The sequence below is a fragment of the Taudactylus pleione genome, unplaced genomic scaffold, assembly GCF_031769625.1.
Source record: "Taudactylus pleione unplaced genomic scaffold, aTauple2 ptg000683l, whole genome shotgun sequence".
In the NCBI taxonomy this organism is placed as follows: domain Eukaryota; kingdom Metazoa; phylum Chordata; class Amphibia; order Anura; family Myobatrachidae; genus Taudactylus; species Taudactylus pleione.
In genome coordinates this window covers 2,188,840-2,213,061 of record NW_028285085.1, presented here as the reverse complement: position 1 = coordinate 2,213,061, position 24,222 = coordinate 2,188,840, and the positions used below count along the sequence as shown (strand labels likewise).

Sequence of the window (24,222 nt, the reverse complement as noted above, 5' to 3'; positions counted from 1 at the left end):
TCTCCTGGTAAGTTAGCTCTCAATTTAAAATGTATAACTCTAATTTTTAAGGGCCGTATTCAATTAGAGGTGAAAAGTCCGAATCTGTGGAAAAGTATCGCGGATGACGTCATTTCGCCTGGCGAAAACCTATCCCCGTATTCAATTCCAAAGACTTTTCGCATACGCGAAAAGCAATGCAATGTAATCGGCGGAAAAGTGTCGCCTATGAATAGCAGGCAGAAAAAAGTGCAGAATTGTGGTTTTGGGGTGCAAACTTCGGGAAACCCCCCTGCACCCTTGGGACAGTCCCCCAAAGATAAACTGTGTCAAAAAAATAAAAAAAAATACTTTAGAACACCCAAAAAAGTACTTTTTATTTTGGGGGCGAAAAAGTGAAAAGTTTGTGGACAAACTTAAAAACTAGCAAAATAGACTTCTAGGGGGTCCCCAAGTATGGGGAAGGTGTTTTTTTTTATTGCAGGTGCTTGCGACAGGTGTATTTTTACGTGATTTAACACTTCACTTTAGCTACTTAAAAATATGCTAGCACCCATTTTCAAGTACACCAAATTTGCTGGGAGTAGTTTTTTTCTCAAAAAAATACTGCTTAATGCTATTTTTCACCACTTGTGTAAATGCTCTAATTGGCACCAATTCTCACAACTTAAGTACCCCAAATACCTTCATTAGGGCTAATCGGGGGCACCTATAGTGATCCCCAATGTTAGTGCATCTTTTGGGAGGAGTTCCCCATTTTTGACAGGACTTTTCTTCGTCTGTTTCAGTTTTTGCCGGGGGTCTTTTTCGCGTCCTTTCTAATTGAATACGGGGAATAGCGAGAGCGCGCCCGGTACTTTACCGCATACAAAACCAGCGATGTACGCGAAAACCTTGACATGCGAAAAAGTATTGGGGGTGCGAAACTAATTGAATACGGCCCTTAGTGTTAGGACCAGTCTTAGTAGAATCGTCCTAAATTGTCGAGTGTTTTATCTTATATTTGCAAATGTGTGTAACTAAGGCTTCTGTAGTTTATTTACATATAGAACACTTCCTTTTTTCATTACTGGTTTTATAGCCACGTGCTGTCTAAATAACCGCTCCCTTTCAAGTACCTGGTTCTGCCTATAAATAGATTTGAGCAACTTCTATTCTATGTATCAGTTTTTTTCCAGTTTGCTCCTGAGTTACTTAAAGCTTTGACTTTTTGCCATCTCTGTTTTCTTTCAGAAGAGGGTAGCACTTATTCTGGAAGTACAGACATTTTATGCAGGGTGTGGTGCATTTGCAACCAACATTCAGCCATACACTAGTCCTTGATACTTCCACTGGCCGTTTTTTTTTTTTTTTTTTGTACAAATCCATCTTTTCAGCTTAAGGTGGTTTCCAACATTTATCCCCGGACAACCTTATGTCAAACAACTCCGCTTTCTCGTCCCGCTTCATTCGGTTGCTGGTGGTACTGCGGTACGGGATGTGGTCATAATCCCCACCGCTGGGATTCTGGCGTTCCAAATGCAGACGCCGGAATTCCAACACTTATCAGGATACCGGCACCGGCATCACGACCGCCGGGATCCCGAAGGTAAGTACTGGGGTTAGGGGGAGGGTTTGGGTTAGGCACTAGGGGGAGGGTTACGCCTTAAGTGCGGTATGGAGTATTTGGAATTTTTTCTATTATTTATTTTAAAACAGACCTGAAAAATAATTTATAACACCCTACATTTACATGGCTCATATTCCAGCACATTGATAGACTTTCATTAGTTTTTTCATTTTTATTATCTATGTATGGGCATAATTTGTATTGCCTTTAAAGCTACCTATTTTGATTGTTTCCCTTCTACTTTGGTTTGTGTACACCCCAGGCCAGCCCACTCTCCCCATCTTCACACCTAATAGCCCCTAACTTCCTCTGCCCCTTCCCAGACAGGGGAACAAAGACCGTGCCAGAATCTCACATGCACTCATGCACAGAGTTTGTCTGAGCTGTTTGGCATCTCATCTAGAACAGAGTCTCTGTGAACATTTCATCTATACACAGTGCTTGCAAGAATGTCGGCTATAGAGAGGGATTACAGCCATGTGTGGTGTATGATGTAAACATTCAATCTGTCGGCATGTTTAGCATGTCGACTTTCACCATATCGACCTTCATCATGAGGACACTGTTAAAATGTTGATATGATAGACTGTCGACAGACCTTCCCTGGTGGTCTAGCAATGACTTGCCTGCTCCCAGTGGCGACAGTGTCTTCCTGTCCCAGCACAGAACTTTGATGGATTTGTTCCCTATCACTAAAACTATCCAACCCCTCCAAACTGCCATTTTTTGCCTAAAAACTTGAGAAAACTTTTCTCCAGCCTAGGGCAGGTGGAAAAAAGCAAAATCCCTATTTTTGGGTAAAAATTTAGGGATTTTTTACACAACCCTTTGGACAGCCCCCTAATGATACTTTAGCTAATTTTTTTTCCGTAAGCTGCTTACTTTGGCGCCAGCCACATGAGATGTTTAAAACACTTGACGACGCATTTTAGCGGTCGTTTTTCGCCTAAGTACGCAACTTCCAAATTTTTTTTTGCTAAAGAATCATTAGGGGGACAGGGGGACATTACTTTAGACAGGTAGGGGGCTATTCAATTCACTGGGCACCTTAACTAATGGGCGCACGACGGAGCAGGCAGCAAGCAGAAATGTGTGAGAAGGCAGCACTTTGGGCACCCAAAGCGGTACTTTAGACAGGAATAGCCTCTCTGCACTGATAAACCCGGCGCTGTCGGGCACGTACACACGACATTGGCCACCATAAGGGAGCAACAATTGAATTGCTCTGTCGGACGTCAATCAGTTAAGGCGCCCGGTAAAAGAATTGAATCGCCCCTGTTGAGGTTTTCTCGTTGTCATGTTTAGCTAGACTTACACTTTATGTCCTTCTATAGGTCCTGTCCCTGGAGAGCCGGAGAGATCTATTATTTATATCATTAGAGGAGGCAGAGAAAGAGGCTGAAGTGACCCTGTCGTATCTAAGGTAAGTAACCAATGACATGCGAGCTGTGCGGCTGACGTGGTTTCGATGGAAACCTTGGCTTTTGTGTATCACTAGCAGATGGCTTTGTATTGTGGTATGTAGAACATTCAGGTTTTAATCTGAGACCGTTAGAGGGAGAATATAATTTATGTGTTGTACTTTGTTGGATTAGCTGGGCTTTCATTGCTAGAAGAATGGTGGGGGTATTCTGCTTTTATTGGCATATAAACAAAGTGCAGCAGCTTTGTTGGGGGTTAATTGTCTGTGAATAACTTGTATATTCTGCAATGTGAGTTGCTTTTATGAGAAATATTTTTGCCAGTCTCAAATGCTTTGATGGATATATCAGCCAATGAGATAAATTAGGCAATGGTTTGATTCAGCACGCACTGTTTTGACTGGTTCTGAGTGCCAGACATTGCTTCACATATCACATACTGTACAAGAGACGCACAACTGGCAGATTCTATATATGCTAAGGCAGGGTCCTGTGATGATATACCCTCCCCTCTAATCCCCCTGGTCACCATGTCTAGGCCCCACGATGGGGACCAGTTTTAGGGTTGACTTCTAGCAAAATATCCCAGGTATTTATGGGATTACCTGATACCTTCTACTGATTCACAGTGTTATGTCTACATGAATTCAAAGCCACAACTTACCTTTTATGGCAGAATTTCTGCCTACAAGCTTCTACCAAATCTTTCATAAAATGTATCTATCATTTATCAGGGTTGCTCCTGCCAACTCGGAGTGGATGCAGCTAAAACAGAGGTGGGAGGCCAGGCAAGCTGGAATCCTGCAACTAAAAGCAAACCTGCGGGTGAGTGAATCCTGTGTGTGACTGAGCAGAAGTGCATGTTAGCAGGAGGCTGGGACGTCTCCCGGAATTGAGGCAGGCTTATGCCTCCTTTGGCAGCCCAACTGTCAGACAACCATAATACTTAGTGGTCTATGTACTAAAGCCTTAGGGGCCTATTTTTCAATGTTTTTTTTTCTACCCATATGTCTGTCTGTTATTACCCAGTTTTATTCAATTGTTCCAATTGTAAAGCGCAATGGAATAAGTTGCGCTATATAAGAAACTGTTAATAAATAAAATAAATAAATAATGGTGCTCCAGCCTATCAGCCCCCAACTGCCATCTATTTGAAAAATGACAGTTGGGAGCTGATTGGCTGGAGCACCATTTATCATATGCAACAAGTTTTATCCTGCTGTGTTTGAAAAATTACAAGGGTTGATTGGTACTTTATCTCCATCCACTTTGTTTCTCTCCAAGGCTTAGTACATAGACCCCTGAGATTCATTAGACATTAATGGGTTTCCTGTGGCTTTTTATTGGCTAGGTGTGGGGAGTATGGGCAGCTCCGTAATCGCACGTAGGAATGCTGCGAAAATATGCTAATGATTACAATCGCACTGCCCGCATAGAGGCTCCCACTACCGCTATCTCACATCCGAAATACTTTCCAAACCTTCACAGACATCGGTAACATCTAGTACCATCGGCCCCTCACGCAGAATTACAGCGGCCCCGACCTTACTTAGAAATTGCTAACCTCGTTGCACGCAGTGAGTACTCAGGCTGCGTATGCCATCGCAGTGGCTAATTTATGCACACCCATGCAACGGCGTTCAAACGCACTAACTCGCCTGTGTTTCCCCAAGCACCCCCTTGTGAACACCCCCAAATGGTTACTTCCTGTCAATCACCCTGCGATGGGTCTGCATGGTCACTGCGATCTCAGTGTGATCACAGTGGAGTCTTCGCGCATGCACAGTACGCAACAATCGGTCGTCTGCGTGCGTAATTGCAATAGCGATCCTTGCTGAATCAGGTCCTATGTTAGAAAAGTAGGAACTTTAAGAGGTAAATTAGAAAGTTGAGCATGTAGTAGCTTTGGAGAGATGGCTGGGGGTGATGGGAATCTAACAAGTAAAAAGGCTTTAGTAAGTATAATCTGGTTTTAATATGACCTATTTATGTTTTCAGGAACAGATTGATGCACAAATTAAGCAGGTCAAAACTGGTACGAAGTTGAGCAACCTTCCGTCAATATTGGCCCCAAATCTGCCACCTCCTCCTTCTGATGTAAGTTTTACCATTCATACTAAGAGTGTCTGACGTGCACAATGAAATGTATGCAACTCCCACACTTTCCCCAGTAGGCTAATATAGAAAACGAAAGTCTTATGTGGGTTTGCAGTGTATTTTATTCTGTCAGCATCTGAGTATTGCAGACTTCTGCGGTTAAAGGGGTTGCTAACCATTAGTTGAGTGTGAGTTGCTTGATCTTTCTGGCGTACTGCTGTGCTTTTCAGCTGTGTATTTATATCATACGGACAAGCGGTTTATATTTGGTGTGCCCTACATTTTGACGCAGCCTGTGCTCTCTGCATTGAATATATTTGCATTCAAAGAACAGCTTTGTTTTTTATCCAATAGTAATGACAATATGAATACATGGCTGACAGTCATAGAAGGCGAGGTGGTAAGGAAGAGTTGCAGGATGGCATGAATAAAATAATAAATGACATGAAGGTGCCTAAATAAATTGCCATGTACTCCTGGCAGTGCAGAGTGTGAAGACCACAGTCCTTTCCATAATCCCTATAGTGGGGCTCACACACCAGAGTATGTAGAGAGGTCTGATCACACACTCAGGTAAATCAGTGGCAGCCCTAGTAGAGCAATGCTCATGTCAGCACTATCAAACAAAGTATAGCTCATGCTTATTGCTTTGCTCTTCAGGTATCTCTCAGGACTCGGGTTGTTTTTATGTGTGGACGTCTCTTACATATTACTATTTTACAGTAGTCTGTTTATCAATAGAGATGAGTATTCTAAGCCCAGCTTTCACTAAAGTCTCAATTCTGCTTCTCTGGCTAAGGGTGTGACATAGTGTTCATGCTAGGAGTTTTTTGGACAGTGTGCTGACCCCTGAAGAGGGATGCTGATGTATACAGTTATCTTTTATACATTAATATAATCAGTGTTGCATTATAAGTACTGTAATATACTGTAATGCCCCTAATTCACATTGTGATTCACAGTAGTGCTCTCAATGCCACACAGTAGTGCCTCCAATTCATGGTATGCCACACAGTAGTGCCTCCAATTCACGATATGTCAATTAGTAGTGCCTCCAGTTCACAGTAGTGCCTCTAATTCACATTATGCCAATTAGTAGTGCCCCCAGTTCACATTATGCCACAAAGTAGTGCCCCAATTCACATTATTCCATAGTAGTGCCCACAATTCACGTTATACCACACAGTAGTGCCCACAATTCACATTATGCCACACAGGAGTGCCCACAATTCACATTATGCCACACAGTAATGCCTCAAATTCACATTATGCCACACAGTAGTGCAAATTTGCCATATAAATTGTCTAAGATCTCATGTCTTGAGAAGTTCCTTTAACCACACCTGGTTTTATTTTCTTTAATTGAAGAGTGTTTGTCATGTTGAACACAAAAAAAAAAATTGTATGCTTAGATTGTACTAGAGTCACAAGTAAATTATGATCCTAATTTGTTGGCACTAAATATTTAGAGATCTGGCATCTAATCGACACACCTGTAAATGCATGCTAATGTTACATTATTAGGAATATCATGACATGGCTTGGTTGGAATATAATTGCTGCGATCAAACTAATGATGTACTAACTTACTATGTGCAGCTAATTTGCCGTCTCACTGCCGCCTTGGGCTATGGGCGGCTTGTCTCTCAATTGCATTACCTGTGGGCAGAAGAGACTAGAATTATGCTTGGCTCCCAGGTGGCTGGTGCGGGGTCATGGGTGGCAGGTGGGGGAGTTTGACTGGGGCGGTACACCTGCCAAACCGTAACGCAGATGTCCTAAGGCGAGCTCAGGTAGGACAGAAACCTCCCGTGGAGCAGAAGGGTCTTCCGTGATATTATGCTGGAGACCCGGATCCCCCCTCTTGACCTATGAATGGTGTGGTCTCCTGGGGGCTGTGCTATGGACAGATGCCCATCCATTTGCTCCACCCATCTCCTGATGCTCTGTGGTGGTTCCCACACTGAGTGTGGTGCTTGTGTCCTCCAGAGTAGTGCAGGACACAAAACAGGAGGGTGCATCTCAACATTTACTAAATGGCCAGAGTGGGACACCCTTCCCAAAGAGCCTAGCATGAACACTGTGACATCTTGATTTACACGAGAGGTATGTTGCATCTGTATGTCCTCCTCTATCTAGCACAGTGTTTTTCAACCACTGTGCCGTGGCACACTAGTGTGCCGTGAGCAGTTGTCAAGTGTGCCGTGGCGGTCAGCTCAGCGCACTTGTACTGTAGTGTGTTTTATTCCTGAGGAGGGCAATGTAAGGTGTTTTATTCCTGAGGAGGCCATTGTGGTGTGTTCTATTCCTGTGGAGGCCAATGTGGTGTGTTCTATTCCTGTGGAGGCCAATGTGGTGTGTTCTATTCCTGTGGAGGCCAATGTGGTGTGTTCTATTCCTGTGGAGGCCAATGTGGTGTGTTTTATTCCTGTGGAGGCCAATGTAGTGTGTATTATTCCTGAGGAGGCCAATGTAGTGTGTTTTATTCCTGTGGAGGCCAATGTAGTGTGTTTAATTCCTGAGGAGGCCAATGTAGTGTGTTTTATTCTGTGGAGCCCAATGTAGTGTGTTTAATTCCTGTGGAGGCCAATGTAGTGTGTTTAATTCCTGAGGAGGCCAATGTAGTGTGTTTTATTCCTGTGGAGGCCAATGTAGTGTGTTTAATTCCTGAGGAGGCCAATGTAGTGTGTTTTATTCCTGTGGAGGCCAATGTAATACGTTTTATTCTTGAGGAGGCCAATATTTGTGTATATTTTTATGTGGGAGCCAATGTTTGTTTTGTCATTGGTTACGCACACCGCATAGCTGGATAGTATTACTTGGCAAGTTTAAAATCTTGTGTAGTGTGCCTCCAGTTGAAAAGGTTGCAAATCACTGATCTAGCATGTAGCACATGTGCTGGCACGTCTCTCCTGCATGTGTTTATTAACACACACGCAGTACATTATTTCCTATGATATAGTAAAATGCAGCCTGTGTTATGTAACTTATTCTCTTTACATTGTGTTTTTGCAGCCCAACCTCATGTTGCAGAAAATTGCGTTGGCACCTCTACAGATACACAGCCAGCCAGCCCCACTAGCGGCAGCAATGCCATGCAAAGACTTTGTACCCCAGCAGTCTCTGGGTACAGCACCTTTTCCACACCAGTTTTCCTCTCCTTTACCATTTACTCCAGGAACTTTCCCTGGTACTTTGCCCTCAGCTCCAAGGCTACCCAATGCATCTCTCTATCAAGGGAACGCAGATGTACCATCTCCACCAAGTACAGACAGGTCCAGCAAAATTCTGGAAACACTGCAAGCCAGATTCCCACAATGCAACAAGTGAGTATATTGGTCCGTACCCTAGTGCTATTAATAGAGAGTATGCACCTGACTTATAAAGCCACAACGTGTGCAGGCATAGATTTCAACTATATGGTGCTCCTTGCCAGCAAACAGATCTAAAATAGACAGATCTGAAAAGAAAAATTAAGTAAATTAAGATTCTGGGCTGCCCCCAAGCTCTCCCTGCACTGTGAATAGATACATGCACATAGTATCTATTCACTCACAGCTCACTGCTCCCCCACAACTACCTACCCCCCCCCCCCCCCCCCCGGCCCAGACACTTTGGCCAGCGGGGACTGGTAGAGGCACAGCAATACAGCCAGAGGCGGGAAGCTTCCATAAGGGCAGGGTGCATTTTAGCCTTATAAAATCGGGGCAGGGCATGGCGCCCATGTGAGAAACAGCTTAGTAGGTACATTAAATAGAGATTTACCAATACACAATGTTTTAATGTCCCGATCTTAAATTTGTATTCAGTTTTCAGAAATCATACTGTAAAGCACAAACCATAACATGAAGCTACTGTCTGACGTATAGTTGTGAGCATAAATGTTACACACACAAATTCAGGGAGACAGGCAGCGAGGACTGAGAATGCACAACTAGTAGAATATTGTTAATGTTGATAACCGGAAAAAAGATGTTTAGGCCAGAATCAAACAATTGTCTCTGCTGAGTTCTTTTTTTTTTATTTTAATTTACATTACATGTGTGACCAAATATAATTTAATTGAGGTGAAGCTAGTACACTGACTCCAGATGTCACAAAAATAGAATGAGTTAAATACATAGTAAAAAAAAAAACCTCTTGGACCGTGCAAGCCTGCTCTTGTGGCGTTTTCATGCATTGTTCCTTGGCACTTGCATTTCCTGACTGTGTTCTATTCTTACCCAGAGGACACCTAACGGACATACTGCTGCAGATCAAGCTGAAGCGCGGAACGCTGTCTGGCCTCACAGTGGAAGAACTCTGCCAGCTCGTTGCCACAAAGATTCAAGAACAAGCCTCAAATCCATCCAAAGTGACGCAGGTGATTGTAGTACGAGAAGGACAGTTCCTCAGTAACAGATTCATAAAACAATGTAAATCTATCTGTGACACTTTTTTTCGAAGTTAGCAAATACAAAATGAAGCTGCCATCTGTTCCGTCAACATACAACTATGATAAATGTGGACAGTGACTTAAGGTGCCTACACACTTAGCGATATTTTACACGATTTGCCAGATTCCGATGCATCGTGACGACAAATCGTGTAAAATATGCCCAAATTGTAAATGTCCACTCACGATGCCGATGCGCGTCCACGCTGGTCGCACATCGCATCTTCAGATCTGGCTTGCTGTAGGGCAGATTTGCCAATTTGGGACACGATGCGCTGGAAAAAAAGTTAAGAATGCACAATAGATCGTTTGTCACATTGGACACTTTTTACACCAAATCGTATGCAGGACTGCCAGGGAGCTGCCGGGGGAGAGTTCAAGGGAAATCGTAAACAATGTCGGATCATGAGCACATCGCCAAGTGGGCACCTTTACAGTTTATAAATTCGGCTTTACTTATTTTAATGCTACTTGGGGATTAGTCATTGGCTGTCTACCTTGTTGTATCTGCAGGAGGGCAGCTAGATGACAGTTCCTTATAGAAGTGTGCATTGTGTGTAACATGATGCGTTTTATAATATGGACAGATTCTGCAATATTCTATCACGTCCATCCTGTTATGTTTCTGCAGCCCATTGGCCATGGGAGACCCCAGTATCAAACCACACAAAGAACCTCTTCATTCCTGACATCAGCTCATGGAGCTTATTCAGGGCGACCCCAGGTATGGTTTATGTATGACACTTAGCGTCACAAAAAATGTGGAACACATTCATTCATTTTTCCCCAAAAATTGTATTTTCCTTTTCCTTTCTAGCCGTGCCTTATGTGTCAGTGTATTGTACAGCCCCTGGATCTGCAGCCTATGTCTTGCAACCATGTCATGCACCGAGAGGTAAGGGCAGTAAAGATAAAGAGGTTTTTATTTAAAATGCTACCATTTTCCTCCTTCAGGGTATATACTTTTAGTACATTACCAGGATAATTTAAGGGACGAATAATGCTGTCATAATAATCCACATCAGATATGTACAACAAATAAATAGATTGATCCAAAAAGCGCGATTCTTTAGTATTGTGTGGATGGATATCCGTCCAGGCAAACGTATTAGCTTGAAACAGAAGAGAAAGATGTATAACAAATTACACCTTCAAAATCAATATATATATATGATTTTTCTGGATTTCTCCTCATGGGGCTCACCTCCCAGAAATAAAATGCATTCATATAAAGGTATCTTTCTTTCTTCACCAATGATTAAATGGAAATCTCAGTCTCACATCCCCCACTGGAGACCCCTATGGACCACACTCACCTGGGAACAGGTATCTATGTTCCTATAAAGGTTTCTTTGTTAGTGGAGGTGAATTTTCATATCCAAACAAGGTAAAAAAGAGAAGGTCTGTTCCACCAGTAGATCATGAAAAATGTAATAAACAACAATGTGGAAGTGAACACAACAAAAGACAGACATCTAATAAATCTTCCAAGTAGGAATAATACCCCTAAAATGTGAGGAGCAGATAGGGGTATTCTAAAAAATATATAAAAAAATATATATAAAAAAATCCAGTAAAATACTTAGCAGCAACAACAGCACCAACGCGTTTCTGACCATAAGGTCCTTCCTCAGGGTGTACTGAATTGTCAAAATAGAAGGGTATATATACTCTGGTTAAGATCACATGACTCCTAATGATTGCACAGTAGAATGTAAAACCCGGATCTTACTCTGTCAATCCCTTACACAAAAAGAAATATAACATCCTCAAAAACATATTAAAAATAACATTTAGTTACATTTTAAAACACCATCAGCATATAAATTATATATATATATATATATATATATATATATATATATATATATATATATATATAATAGAGCCAAACAATGAATATGCATTTTCTTCCAAAACAGCCCATAAGTTGTTAATAATAAGTCCAGTCCATACTTTATATACTTTATGGGATCCCTTAGTTGATCCTATTTGGGCGCCAAACCAGCTTCAATGTGTGAAACAGGGAGCGGGCCGGTGATCACTTCCTGTTAGCGCTGCTGGGCACCGGAAGTCGTCATCATCTCCCGGCCGGAAGTCACCACGCTGCAACGGAACTCCATTATAGTCCGGTCTTCAGGGAGCATCAGATGAGCTCAAAAGTTCCGCCCATAGAAATCAGCGGATATAGCTGGTAGCCGTGCAGCTGATAGAAACCTGCTTCCGGTGATTCAAGTATACGCAGTCTCCAACTGATAAAAATAAGCGGTTGTCATGCCAACCGGAAATCCTCATGTAGTATTCCATGGGAATTCTCCCAAAATGCCCGATAAACATAAAAATATATGTAAAAAAACATAGGCCCTCATTCAGAGCCACTCGCTAGCGGCAGTACGCTCGTTCCGAGCGATGTTCGCACATCTGCGCATGCGTACGGATCGTTATACGCATGCGCGAACCAGTCAGTGCGGCCGAAATTCATGTGCTCGCAATATAGCGAATGCCTGCTATTTTGAGTGACAGGAGGAGGCGTATGTGGGTGGTAACAGGGGAAGGTGCTTGAAAATGGGGAGTGGAGATCCGAACGCAGGCGTGCTTAAAGGTCAAAACGGGCGTTTTATGGGTGTGCATAATTAATACAGCAGCGTCATTGACCACGTCACTGGGTTATTTTATAGCCAGAACTGCTCGCAAGATTGTGGTAGCAAAAACAAACCACAAGAATAGCGAGCAGTTCATACGCTGGTCGATGTACTCGATTAATCTAATAAATAGCGGACATGACGTATGGCGCGAGCGGCCAGGGGGCGTTTTTAACAAATAAACGAGCGTATGTTTTGCTTGCTCGTTCAGACTTAGAGGTGTGAACAGACTGCAATTTGCGAACGGATCATTTGAATAGCCACCCCTTGTTTTTGAACGAACGACCGCAAATAGCGAACGGCTCTGAATCAGGCCCATAATTAGTAAAAGTAGGCAGAGCAGTGTAAACGGAACATAAAAACTAATTAAAACTATAAAAACCACTTCATCTCAAAGTCAACATTTAATCCCCTTGGTGTTAAAGATTTTAACAAGTATATTGTTTTCATTTCCATTTTAGCAAGAACCTCATCTCTATTATTAGTCCTCCAATCGGGTTTTGCTACTTTAACACAAAAAGATGTCAAATACTTAATATCGCACTGATGTTTAGTTTTAAAGTGCAAAGAAACATTGTGTGTTTCTAGACCCCTCTTGATATTTCTCACATGTTCCGCTAAACGATCTTTTAGCATTCTGCTTGTTTTGCCAATGTACTGGCTACCACAGGAACGCTCAAGAAGGTAAATGCAATTTCTACTTCAGGGTCCATAGGGTATCCACAGGATACCTTGGGTATAGGTGTGACGTCAGTCGCAGGGCACCAAAGAGTTAAGCTTTCAGCCTCCCAGGATGCACTAGGTCCCCCTCCTATACCCCGCCCCCGGGCCAAGGCACCTCAGTTTAGTTTGGTGCCCGGCCGGAGTCGGGTGCACCTGTTGGAGTGGGGGCTAGAAGAGCCCCTGAAGCTTTTTCTTCATGCAGCTGTGGCTGCACATCTGGATGAACAGCATGGACAGTCAGTCCTGACGTCCATGCTGTCTTCCCTACACCCCGCCGGTACCAGAACGCCGGTACTGATCCGGGGATGCTGGTGGGCGTCTGGGGTCACAGCTAGCGGTGACCCCAGATGCTCCGGACCATGGCCGGATTCAAGGGGGACAGAGGTAAGCAGCGGGGTCCCGCGGTGGGTCCCCGCTGATCACATGGTCCTAAGTCCCCAGGCAGGGGGCTCCCTGGGGACTGGCTGCAGCGTGGAGCCAGGCGACCAACCTGCGCTTCCACTACCCCCTGGGACAGCGGACCGCAGCAGAGCGGTAGCGCTGCGGCGTCCCAGGGGTTAAATGCATGCCAGGGGAGCGCGCCTTCCCTGTCTCACAGCCGGCGCCTCCCCCGCTGCACACAGCCCTCTCTGCATGCTGCCGACTGGTCCTGTGGCAGCGCTCCTCCCCCAGGCCAGCTTCTCTCTGCTCCTCGGCGGCCATCTTCTCCAGAACGCATGGTGAACGCTGCTGGAAGTCTGGAAGGAAGCATCGTGGTCTGGGTCCCCCCGCATACCTCTCCTCCGCTGTGGCTCAGGTCTGTGTATGCAGCGCTGTGTCCTACCAGGCCCTGTGTCTGTGTAGTTGAGTGATCAGCGCTGTTAGTGCAGGAATTGTTATTTCTCTGCATTGTATGTGACTGTGCTAGCGCTGCCTGTAACTTTTCTTCTCTAAACTGTCAGCTTTATTACTGTCCCTGTTCTTTCTGCTAAAGCCCTTGCGGTGCGGTGCTGCAGGGTGGTCTCTCGCCTATTTAATACTTAATTGGTGAGAGAGGTCACATACGTGGTGCCATCATGTCTGAAAGTGATTTTCCCCTCCGGCTACAGTGTACCACGTGCAAAGTACCGTTAGCGGAGGGGGAGGGTAGCGCGGAGGGCCTTTGCCGGCAGTGTTTGTCCATGGCGCGGCCTATTACGGTTACAGCACCGGTACAGGAGCCGCCCTGGGCTTGTTTCGCTCAGGCATTAACAGCTTTAGTGGGCCAGTTAGCTCCGCAGCCCGCGTTTACTCCGATGGGTTTGTCCCAGCAGTCTGTGGTGTCGTCACCCATGCAGGGGTTCCCACGACAATTGGTGGTACCCCACAGTCTCCCTATTTCCCCGCTCCCGGGTTCTCAGGAGAGAGCGTGGGTTAACTCCCTGACGAGTTCTGTACAGCACTTGTCGGATGTGTTGCAAGGGGAGTCTGTGATGCGGCCTCATAAAAGGCCGGTGGCGTCTCTGTCCGCTCCTTATGAGGATGACGAAGGGACGTCTGATGATGGGGAGATTCTGGATCCTTACGATCAGGAACCTTTCCATACTAAGGACGCTGATGCTAAGTCCAAAGTATATATTCCTGGACTTATTCGGGCGGTCCGCACAGCCTTGGTGATTGAGGACGAAGTTCCCCCAGCGGCTAAATCTAAGTATGCCTTTTTCAAAGATGTGAAGGGCGATGCCACAGTCTTTCCTCTTTCGGGTCAGTTGGTGGACCATTTAGAGGAGGCGTGGAAACAACCTGGCAAAAGATACCAGCCGCAGAGACGCCTGGCGGTGGCTTATCCGTTCGCGGATAATTATTTTGCTAAGTGTGAATCCCCTCCACAGGTGGATTCTCACGTGACCCGTCTTGTCCGTAGTGCCACATTGCCGATGCCATCCATGTCCTCCCTTAAGGATGCTACGGACCGCAAGGTAGAAATCTGCCTGAAGTCCGCTTATTCCCTTGCAGGGGGGGGGCAGCACGGCCGGCTATGGCCATTTGCTGGGTTGCCAGAGCGATGGAGCGCTGGGCGGATTCATTAGAGGCTTCTTTTGAATCCGACTGTCCGGCCGAACAGGCGGAGTTGATTGGCAATCTCCGTGATTCGGCCACCTACATCAACGAGGCGGCTCTAGACATTAGTACTCTGGTGTCTAGAATTTCTTCAGCAGCGGTAGCTGCTCGTCGCACCTTGTGGCTGCGATCCTGGAAGGCGGACGCAGATCCAAGAAAGGTCTGGAAGCGTTGCCGTTTACCGGAGAAGTTCTCTTCGGTCCAGATCTGGATAAGATTGTGGCCACGCTGGCGGCAGCCAAATCTGCTTGTCTCCCGTCGGCCGCTGCTCCTTCTGGTTCTGGACCATCGTCCTTTTGGTCATCTAGGGCCCAGGGCAGGCCCAAACCACAGTCGTTTCCTCGACAGGCTGGCCCTAAGAAATCGGTCAAGCCCCGGAAACAGGCATGGAGTACCAGACGTCCGGCCCCCAAGCCAGATGACAAGCCTGCGGCCTGACGGTCCGGGTCTCCCCTTGGGGGATCCCAGGGTGGGAGGCCGCCTGCTGCAGTTCTCCCGGTGTTGGTCGTTCACTACGACAGACACTTGGGTTCTGGAGGTGGTCTCTCACGGGTACGCCCTCTCCTTCCGGCACAGACCCCCGGCTCGATTCTTCACCACGGGTCTACCATCAGACCAGAACAAGGCTACGGAGCTGCGGAAGGTATTGCACACTATGCTCCAGGCTGGAGTTATAGTGCCTGTTCCATTCTCCCAGAGGGGCCAGGGTTTCTATTCAAATCTATTTTTGGTACAGAAACCCAATGGGTCATATCGTCCGATTCTCAACCTCAAAGCACTCAACAAGTCTTTGCGGGTCCCGAAGTTTCGGATGGAGACCCTACGGTCCATCATTCTGGCGCTGGAACCTGGGGACTACATGGTGTCATTGGACATACAGGACGCTATGGCGGTCATGGCGGCTTCTCTGCGGCTGCAAGGAGTCCGCATGTTGCCGTACTTGGACGACCTGTTATTGGTGGCAGGATCTCCAGAGCTCCTGTTACACCACTTGGACCTGACCATTGCACTGCTGCAACGGCACGGCTGGCTAATCAACTGGCAGAAGTCCACTCTAATCCCGTCTCGGAGGATTCTGCATCTTGGAGCCTTATTGGACTCGGGACAGCAAAGGATCTTCGTGACGGAGGACAAGATCTCTGCTTTACAGTCAAGGGTGCGCAGTTGTCTGCACAGCCGCCGGGTGTCCTTACACTCGGCGATGAGGTTACTGGGCTCCATGGTGTCGGTGTTCGACATGGTGGAATACGCCTAGTTTCACTCCAGACCTCTGCAGCACCTGATCCTGTCCAAGTGGAACGGGCTGCCTCAGTCTCTGAAGTTCCAGACGATTGTGCTCACCCCGGAGGTTCGCCTGTCCCTTGCGTGGTGGTTAAAGACGACCCACCTCAACAAGGGACGTCCGTTCTGGGTTCCAAATTGGGTCCTGTTGACAACGGACGCCAGTCTTCGGGGCTGGGGAGCAGTTTCGGGTCCACACTTGTTCCAGGGCAGGTGGACACCGACAGAAGCGGAACTTCCAATAAATATCTTGGAACTCCGTGCGGTCTTCAATGCTCTCCTGCAGGCACAGCGGTTTCTCCAGGGTCACCCGGTGCAGGTCCAGTCGGACAATGCTACCACCGTGGCCTACATAAACAGGCAAGGAGGAACTCGCAGTCGGGCGGCTCTCGTAGAGGTCTCTCGGATCCTGGTTTGGGCGGAGCGCAATCTTCCGGCCATATCAGCGGTCTTCATCCCGGGAGTGCTAAATTGGGAGGCGGACTTTCTAAGTCGCCAGGACGTTCATCCAGGGGAATGGTCCCTGCACCCGGACGTTTTTCAACTACTGGTGGACAGGTGGGGTCTTCCAGAAATCGACCTCATGGCGTCCCGGCACAACAACAAGTTGCCGGTGTACGGGTCTCGCACAAGAGACGAAGGGGCGTCTCTGGTGGATGCTCTGTCCGTCCGGTGGACGTTCAGGTTCGCATACCTGTTCTCTCCGGTCTCCCTTCTTCCACGGGTAATCCGGAAATTCAAACAGGAAGGAGGGACGCTCCTGTTGATAGCTCCCGCGTGGCCCAGACGGCACTGGTTCTCAGACCTTCAGGGTCTGTCCGTGGACAGTCCTCTGCGGTTGCCGCTACGACCGGACCTTCTGTCTCAGGGTCCTTGTCTTCACCCGGACCTGACTCGGCTGTCTTTGGCGGCGTGGCTGTTGAGACGGCCATGCTGAGGTCCTGGGGGTTTTCCAGCTCTGTGGTGCGTACCATGTTACGAGCTCGGAAACCGTCTTCCGCGAGGATATACCATCGCGTGTGGCATACGTTCTTCCAGTGGTGTCGACCGAGAGGTTATGCACCGCGGGAGTTTCGTCTGTCTCGGATTCTCGCCTTCCTGCAAGCGGGACTAGATCATGGGCTTCGCCTTGCTTCTTTGAAGGTACAGGTTTCGGCCCTATCTGTCTGGTTTCACCGTAGGATTGCTACAATCCCGGATGTGCGCACCTTTATGCAAGGTGTTCTCCGTATTCAGCCGCCCTTTGTTCCACCTGTGGCGCCTTGGGATTTGGCTGTGGTCCTGAGGGCTCTCCAAGGACCGCCGTTTGAACCACTGGGCTCAGTGGATATTAAATGGCTAACAGCTAAGACTGTTTTCCTTCTGGCCGTTGCTTCAGCCAGACGTGTTTCTGAGTTAGGGGCTCTTTCTTGTAGACCCCCTTTCTTGGTTTTTCATGGGAACAGGGCAGTGCTCCGCACTCGGCCCGAGTTTCTTCCCAAAGTTGTTTCCCAGTTTCATGTTAACGAGGAAATAGTTGTTCCGGCCTTTAACTCACCGGGTCTTTCCGTGGGTGAGGCCTCTTTGGATGTTGTGCGGGCCTTAAGGACTATGTTGACCGCACTTCTTTGTTTAGGAAGTCGGACGCTTTGTTGTCCTCTATGGCTTCTGTAAAAAGGGTTGGCCTGCTTCAAAGCAAACTTTGGCAGCCTGGATCCGTATGGCTATTTCTGAAGCTTATCTTCATGAAGGCCTACCGGTCCCTCCTTCTCTGAAGGCTCATTCCACTAGGTCTGTGGGTCCTTCGTGGGCAGCTCGACGTGGTGCCTCGGCAGTTCAGATCTGCAAGGCTGCTACGTGGTCTTCTGTCCATACCTTCGTGAGGTATTACAGGTTTGACACCTTCGCCTCTCAGGATGCTTCCTTCGGGCGGCGGATTCTCCTTTCTGCACAGGAGCGTCCCCACCCTTAAAGGATACTGCTTTGGGACATCCCCAAGGTATCCTGTGGATACCCTATGGACCCTGAAGTAGAAAATATGAGATATGGTAAGAACTTACCCTTGTTATCTCTATTTCTACGAAGTCCATAGGGTTCCACAGGACTCCCGCCCTGTCGCACCTGTGCTGCAGATGGGCTTTGCTCTGGTCACCGGTTTTCCGTCTCCCTCTGGTGAGAATGTGATTCTTGTATGTGTCCAGATCTTTGTTCTCTCTCTTCCTTCTCCTCCTCCGGCCTATGGCTTGGTAACTAACTGAGGTGCCTTGGCCCGGGGGCGGGGTATAGGAGGGGGACCTAGTGCATCCTGGGAGGCTGAAAGCTTAACTCTTTGGTGCCCTGCGACTGACGTCACACCTATACCCAAGGTATCCTGTGGAACCCTATGGACTTCGTAGAAATAGAGATAACAAGGGTAAGTTCTTACCATATCTCATATTATTTTGTGTGACATGTAATAAAATCGTCTATATTAAAAACTTCATTTGTCTGGGTTGATTTATATTCTGTTATCCTTGAGATGGGGCTCTTACAAATTTTAAACATGCTACATGTCCCACATCTATAAAAACCTTTGGATCTATTAATAGATGATGGAGTAGGAATTGCAGTGGCACTTTTTACCAGGCTATCTTTAATATTTAGTGCTTTTCTGTATGTACACTGCGGTCTTTCACTAATAAAAGGTTTTAAAGATGTGTCATGATTTCAAATACTCCAGTGTTTCTGTATTATTTTTTCTATTTCTCTATATTGACTATTATACTGAGTAATAAAAGCAATTTGATTGTACTTGGATTCTTTACCCTTCTGTACAGGTCTACATATAACATCCATTCTATCTAAGTTATGACCTTTTTCTTTTGCCTCTTCCACTATTTTATTACTGTATCCTTTGTTTGTAAATTGTTTCGCAAGGTTATTAGCTTGATGTTCATACACTTCAATTCCTGTACAATTCTTACGTATACGATAAAATTGACTGTGGGGTATGCTATTGAGCCAATTGTAATGATGGTTACTATTGGCTTCAATATGTCCATTACAATCCGTGGGTTTAATATAGTTTTTTGTTTTAATCCTGCATTCTTCAACATATATTGTTAGATCCAAAAAATCTACAGAAATATCGCTGATATTGAAAGTAAGCTTAATATTGTAATCATTATCATTTAAATAATTACAAAAATCGCTTAAAGAGCTTATGAGGGATAGAAATGACTATAATAATGGGAATGTCCACATGATTACCAAGAAAGAAAGAGTATATAATGGGGATAAACCCCAGAATAGACATATGGATAGAACAATAGTTCCTAAATCTCAATATGATGAATACAAAACCCCTCCCCTTAGAAGGATGAATGCCCCCTACAGATCCATATATACAGATAAAAGATCTCTGCGTTTTGGAAACAATCCATCTAATGAACCAGAACATAGAGATCATTATATAAAAAATAGATGTGGGACATGTAGCATGTGTAAAATTTGTAAGAGCCCCATCTCAAGGATAACAGAATATAAATCAACCCAGACAAATTAAGTTTTTAATATAGACGATTTTATTACATGTCACACAAAATATTGCATTTACCTTCTTGAGCGTTCCTGTGGTAGCCAGTACATTGGCAAAACAAGCAGAATGCTAAAAGATCGTTTAGCGGAACATGTGAGAAATATCAAGAGGGGTCTAGAAACACACAAAGTTTCTTTGCACTTTAAAACTAAACATCAGTGCGATATTAAGTATTTGACATCTTTTTGTGGCATTAAAGTAGCAAAACCCGATTGGAGGACTAATAATAGAGATGAGGTTCTTGCTGAAATGGAAATGAAAACAATATACTTGTTAAAATCTTTAACACCAAGGGGATTAAATGTTGACTTTGAGATGAAGTGGTTTTTATAGTTTTAATTAGTTTTTATGTTCCGTTTACACTGCTCTGCCTACTTTTACTAATTATGTTTTTTTACATATATTTTTATGTTTATCGGGCATTTTGGGAGAATTCCCATGGAATACTACATGAGGATTTCCGGTTGGCATGACAACCGCTTATGTTTATCAGTTGGAGACTGCGTATACTTGAAGCACCGGAAGCAGGTTTCTATCAGCTGCACGGCTACCAGCTATATCCACTGATTTCTATGGGCGGAACTTTTGAGCTCATCTGATGCTCCCTGAAGACCGGACTATAATGGAGTTCCGTTGCCGCGTGGTGACTTCCGGCCGGGAGATGATGACGACTTCCGGTGCCCAGCAGCGCTAACAGGACGTGATCACCAGCCCGCTCCCTGTTTCACACATTGAAGCTGGTTTGGCGCCCAAATAGGATCAACTAAGGGATCCCATAAAGTATGGACTGGACTTATTATTAACAACTTATGGGCTGTTTTGGAAGAAAATGCATATTCATTTTTTGGCTCTATTTTATTTATATATATATATATATATATATATATATATACTGATGGTGTTTTAAAATGTAACTACATGTTATTTTTAATATGTTTTTGAGGATGTTATATTTCTTTTTGTGTAAGGGATTGACAGAGTAAGATCCGGGTTTTACATTCTACTGTGCAATCATTAGGAGTCATGTGATCTTAACCAGAGTATATATACCCTTCTATTTTGACAATTCAGTACACCCTGAGGAAGGACCTTATGGTCAGAAACGCGTTGGTGCTGTTGTTGCTGCTAAGTATTTTATTGGATTTTTATAAATATATTTTTTTATAGATTTTTTAGAATACCCCTATCTGCTCTTCACATTTTAGGGGTATTATTCCTACTTGGAAGATTTTTTAGATGTCTGTCTTTTGTTGTGTTCACTTCCACATTGTTGTTTATTAAATTTTTCATGATCTACTGGTGGAACAGACCTTCTCTTTTTTACCTTGTTTGGATATGAAAATTCACCTCCACTAACAAAGAAACCTTTATAGGAACATAGATACCTGTTCCCAGGTGAGTGTGGTCCATAGGGGTCTCCAGTGGGGGATGTGAGACTGAGATTTCCATTTAATCATTGGTGAAGAAAGAAAGATACCTTTATATGAATGCATTTTATTTCTGGGAGGTGAGCCCCATGAGGAGAAATCCAGAAAAATCAGATATATATTGATTTTGAAGGTGTAATTTGTTATACATCTTTCTCTTCTGTTTCAAGCTAATACGTTTGCCTGGACGGATATCCATCCACACAATACTAAAGAATCGCGCTTTTTGGATCAATCTATTTGTTTGTTGTACTTTGATTTGGAGGTGTGGTGCGCCTAAGAGTGGACTAAGCTGCGGTTTGTGGGGCGCAGGTTGCATCGATCTATCCTTTTTTCTATTGTACATCAGATATGTGTTCTGTGCTTTGGTAGAATGGCTGTATTATATGAAAAAAAAAATCAATGGCGTCGAATGAGGACAGCACAACACTAGTCGTTGTCAATCTCCCAGACACTCAACTGACTGACCCAGTAATTGCTTAAGATTATTTTATTTCGACAAGCACTGCAATTGGCAGTAAATTCAGAGTTAAATGGCCTGTTTGAACTTTGGAATTGCAATATTCATGTGATGAACTCGGTCAGAAGGAAAATAAAGTCTTCATTCCGTTTTCTCCTTACTTTTTTCTATAACTTTGCGCTGCAAGCAGGAACAGAATAAATGTAAAGAAATGTGTTACTGTGCATTTGAAATCATTTTTGCTGTATAAATTTGTGCACTGGACACTTTGTGAACCAGTAAGTTTGAAATAATGGACTATTCATTATGCAGATTTATCATTCTCATATAATTAAATCTCTTTTTTTTTCCTCCCCCCCACAGTGTATTAAATCTTGGGCGATAACCAACCAAAGCAACTCCTGTCCCTTCTGCCCAAACCAACGATAACAAAACATAACTGCAAAGGACATAGAGGCCTGGGGTTGTCTAGTGTTCCTGTTCCCATTGTGATAAAGTGTGTTTGTACATAATTGATTTAAATGTTTTAGACGCACTAATAAAATAAACACTATTCTAAAGATTGTCTATATTGTCTGTTTGTTAGTGTCTATATTGCCCATAGAGATACACATGGAGTTGTGTTGTTAGGCACTGTTTTAGACCCAATTTATTCACTAGATAAAATAAACTAATCGCTTGTGTGTGTGTATGTATATATATATATATATATATATATATATATGACACACACACAGCCTGGACTAGGAGATACAGTCACTCTGAGCGTGCTCGTATACGCTGAAACATCCATACTCCCATGAGGGATTCCAAAAGAGTGCAAGGCATTTCCGGGAGGACACATTACATGCTATTGAATTAGCGTTATCTGGTACGCAGCCTCTATATATAATTTATTGCGCTATTTATAAGAACATACTACACTATATATACCTTTTGTCTCTTGAGCTTGCATAAGCTCTTTATAAGGTGTTCCAGTTGATGACATCCCATGCAAACCTATCCACTTTGAATCACCCATCCCTGGAGTTCAGATAAGCCTAAAAGATTATATTTTTGGTACGCACGTCTATTTCTATGAGCACTCTTTACCACTGGATTTTAAATACACTATTAGACGCAGGTCTTCTTAAACCTCTGTTTCATATATATATATATATATATATATACACACACACAGATCCAAAAAAACGGCACTCCCAGCACAGACACAGCTTGCCCGGCTGTCAGCTCCCCAAGTACTAGGTACAAATATGCAAAGGCCAGGCACTCCAAGGACTTGCGTCGTAAAATAAATATAGGTGCATTTGGCAATGTAGTCCAACGTTTCGGGTTTATTCAACCTTTCTCACTCTTTGGACTACATTGCCGCATGTACCTATATTTATTTCACGACGCAAGTCCTTGGAATGCCTGCCATTTGCATTTTTATATATTGCTAAGAAAAAGAAAAATCGCACACACTTAATGGTGAAAGATGTAGGTGCTGTAGTCACATAAAGATTATCCAGACACACTTCAATCCTATTGAGTATCAAATCATGATTAAGGTGTTTACACACCGAAACGGCCGTCGGACCAAGGGCTTCAGTACAGGGTCACCAGGCATATGATAAGTTATCCGTTTGAATGGCTCCTGTTATGTGATCTTACTATGTCATTTTTTGAGCATGGCTATTACCTTCTAAGAGGGGTATTCAATATGAAAGGTTAACTTCCCTGGCGAAGTTAACGTTTCATATCAAGAGTTTTTTTCTGCGTAAAGGTATGGTGCGTGCTCCCGCTTATCCCCGTATTCAAAATAAAATTAACGAAAACGGGAAACTCCGAAGTTGGATTTGCGTAAAGTTACGAATTTTTCCTTAAAATAATTGTAAGACCCCCCTAAAGTTGTAAAAACATGGGGGAACACTATGGGTACCCCCGTTTTAGCCTTTAATTGAAAGTCGGGGATTTAAATAGCCGCAGCAGGTGTTTTTTTTTCCGACATTGAAGAAGTGATGCAGAAGTGCACTTAGGTTATTTTTTTCGTTTTTTTAAGTGGTCCCATCAAATTTGGGGTACATGAAAATGGGTACTAGCATATTTTTAAGTCCCTAAAGTCAGTTTTTAAAAATTCTGCATTTGTGCACCTGCCTCTATAATTCTATTCTAGAAAACACCTGGCGCATACTTGCAGAATAGCCCTGAACCTATTTCCCTATTGTTTACCAATTTTTTCCCATTTTTTTTTTTTTTTGCACCCCAATTTTTAAATACATTTTTTGGGGTGTCCCTATTTTTTTTTTACACTTTTTTTGACACAGTTCTTTTTTAAATGTCAATCTCAGGGGTGCAGGCTATTTTTTTTTAAGCCTGCTCCCCTAAACCCCAATTCTGCACTTTTTTTCGACACCTATTCAATGGTGAAAAGTTATCACTGTTTTTTTATCAAAGACTTTTCAAAACTGCGATAAGTCTTTGAAATTGAATGCGGTGTAAAACTAACACCAGTGATATTAACGCAAAAAAGT

At 44.3% G+C, this 24,222-nt stretch overlaps 1 protein-coding gene across 4 annotated transcripts in view; it reads left to right on the top strand.

The window, feature by feature from the left end:
- Window positions 1-22,256, top strand: part of RNF214 (ring finger protein 214) — a 49,722-nt gene extending 27,466 nt beyond the window's left edge. For all 4 annotated transcript variants that reach the window (XM_088456009.1, XM_088456010.1, XM_088456012.1 and 1 more), the window contains exons 8-15: window positions 2,923-3,011; window positions 3,744-3,834; window positions 5,008-5,106; window positions 8,122-8,432; window positions 9,334-9,469; window positions 10,173-10,265; window positions 10,359-10,436; window positions 22,073-22,256. In XM_088456009.1, coding sequence (XP_088312135.1) covers window positions 2,923-3,011; window positions 3,744-3,834; window positions 5,008-5,106; window positions 8,122-8,432; window positions 9,334-9,469; window positions 10,173-10,265; window positions 10,359-10,436; window positions 22,073-22,138 — 963 coding nt within the window. In that variant the 3' untranslated portion in view covers window positions 22,139-22,256. The remainder of the gene's footprint in view (window positions 1-2,922; window positions 3,012-3,743; window positions 3,835-5,007; window positions 5,107-8,121; window positions 8,433-9,333; window positions 9,470-10,172; window positions 10,266-10,358; window positions 10,437-22,072) is intronic.
- The last annotated feature ends 1,966 nt before the right edge of the window (window positions 22,257-24,222 follow it).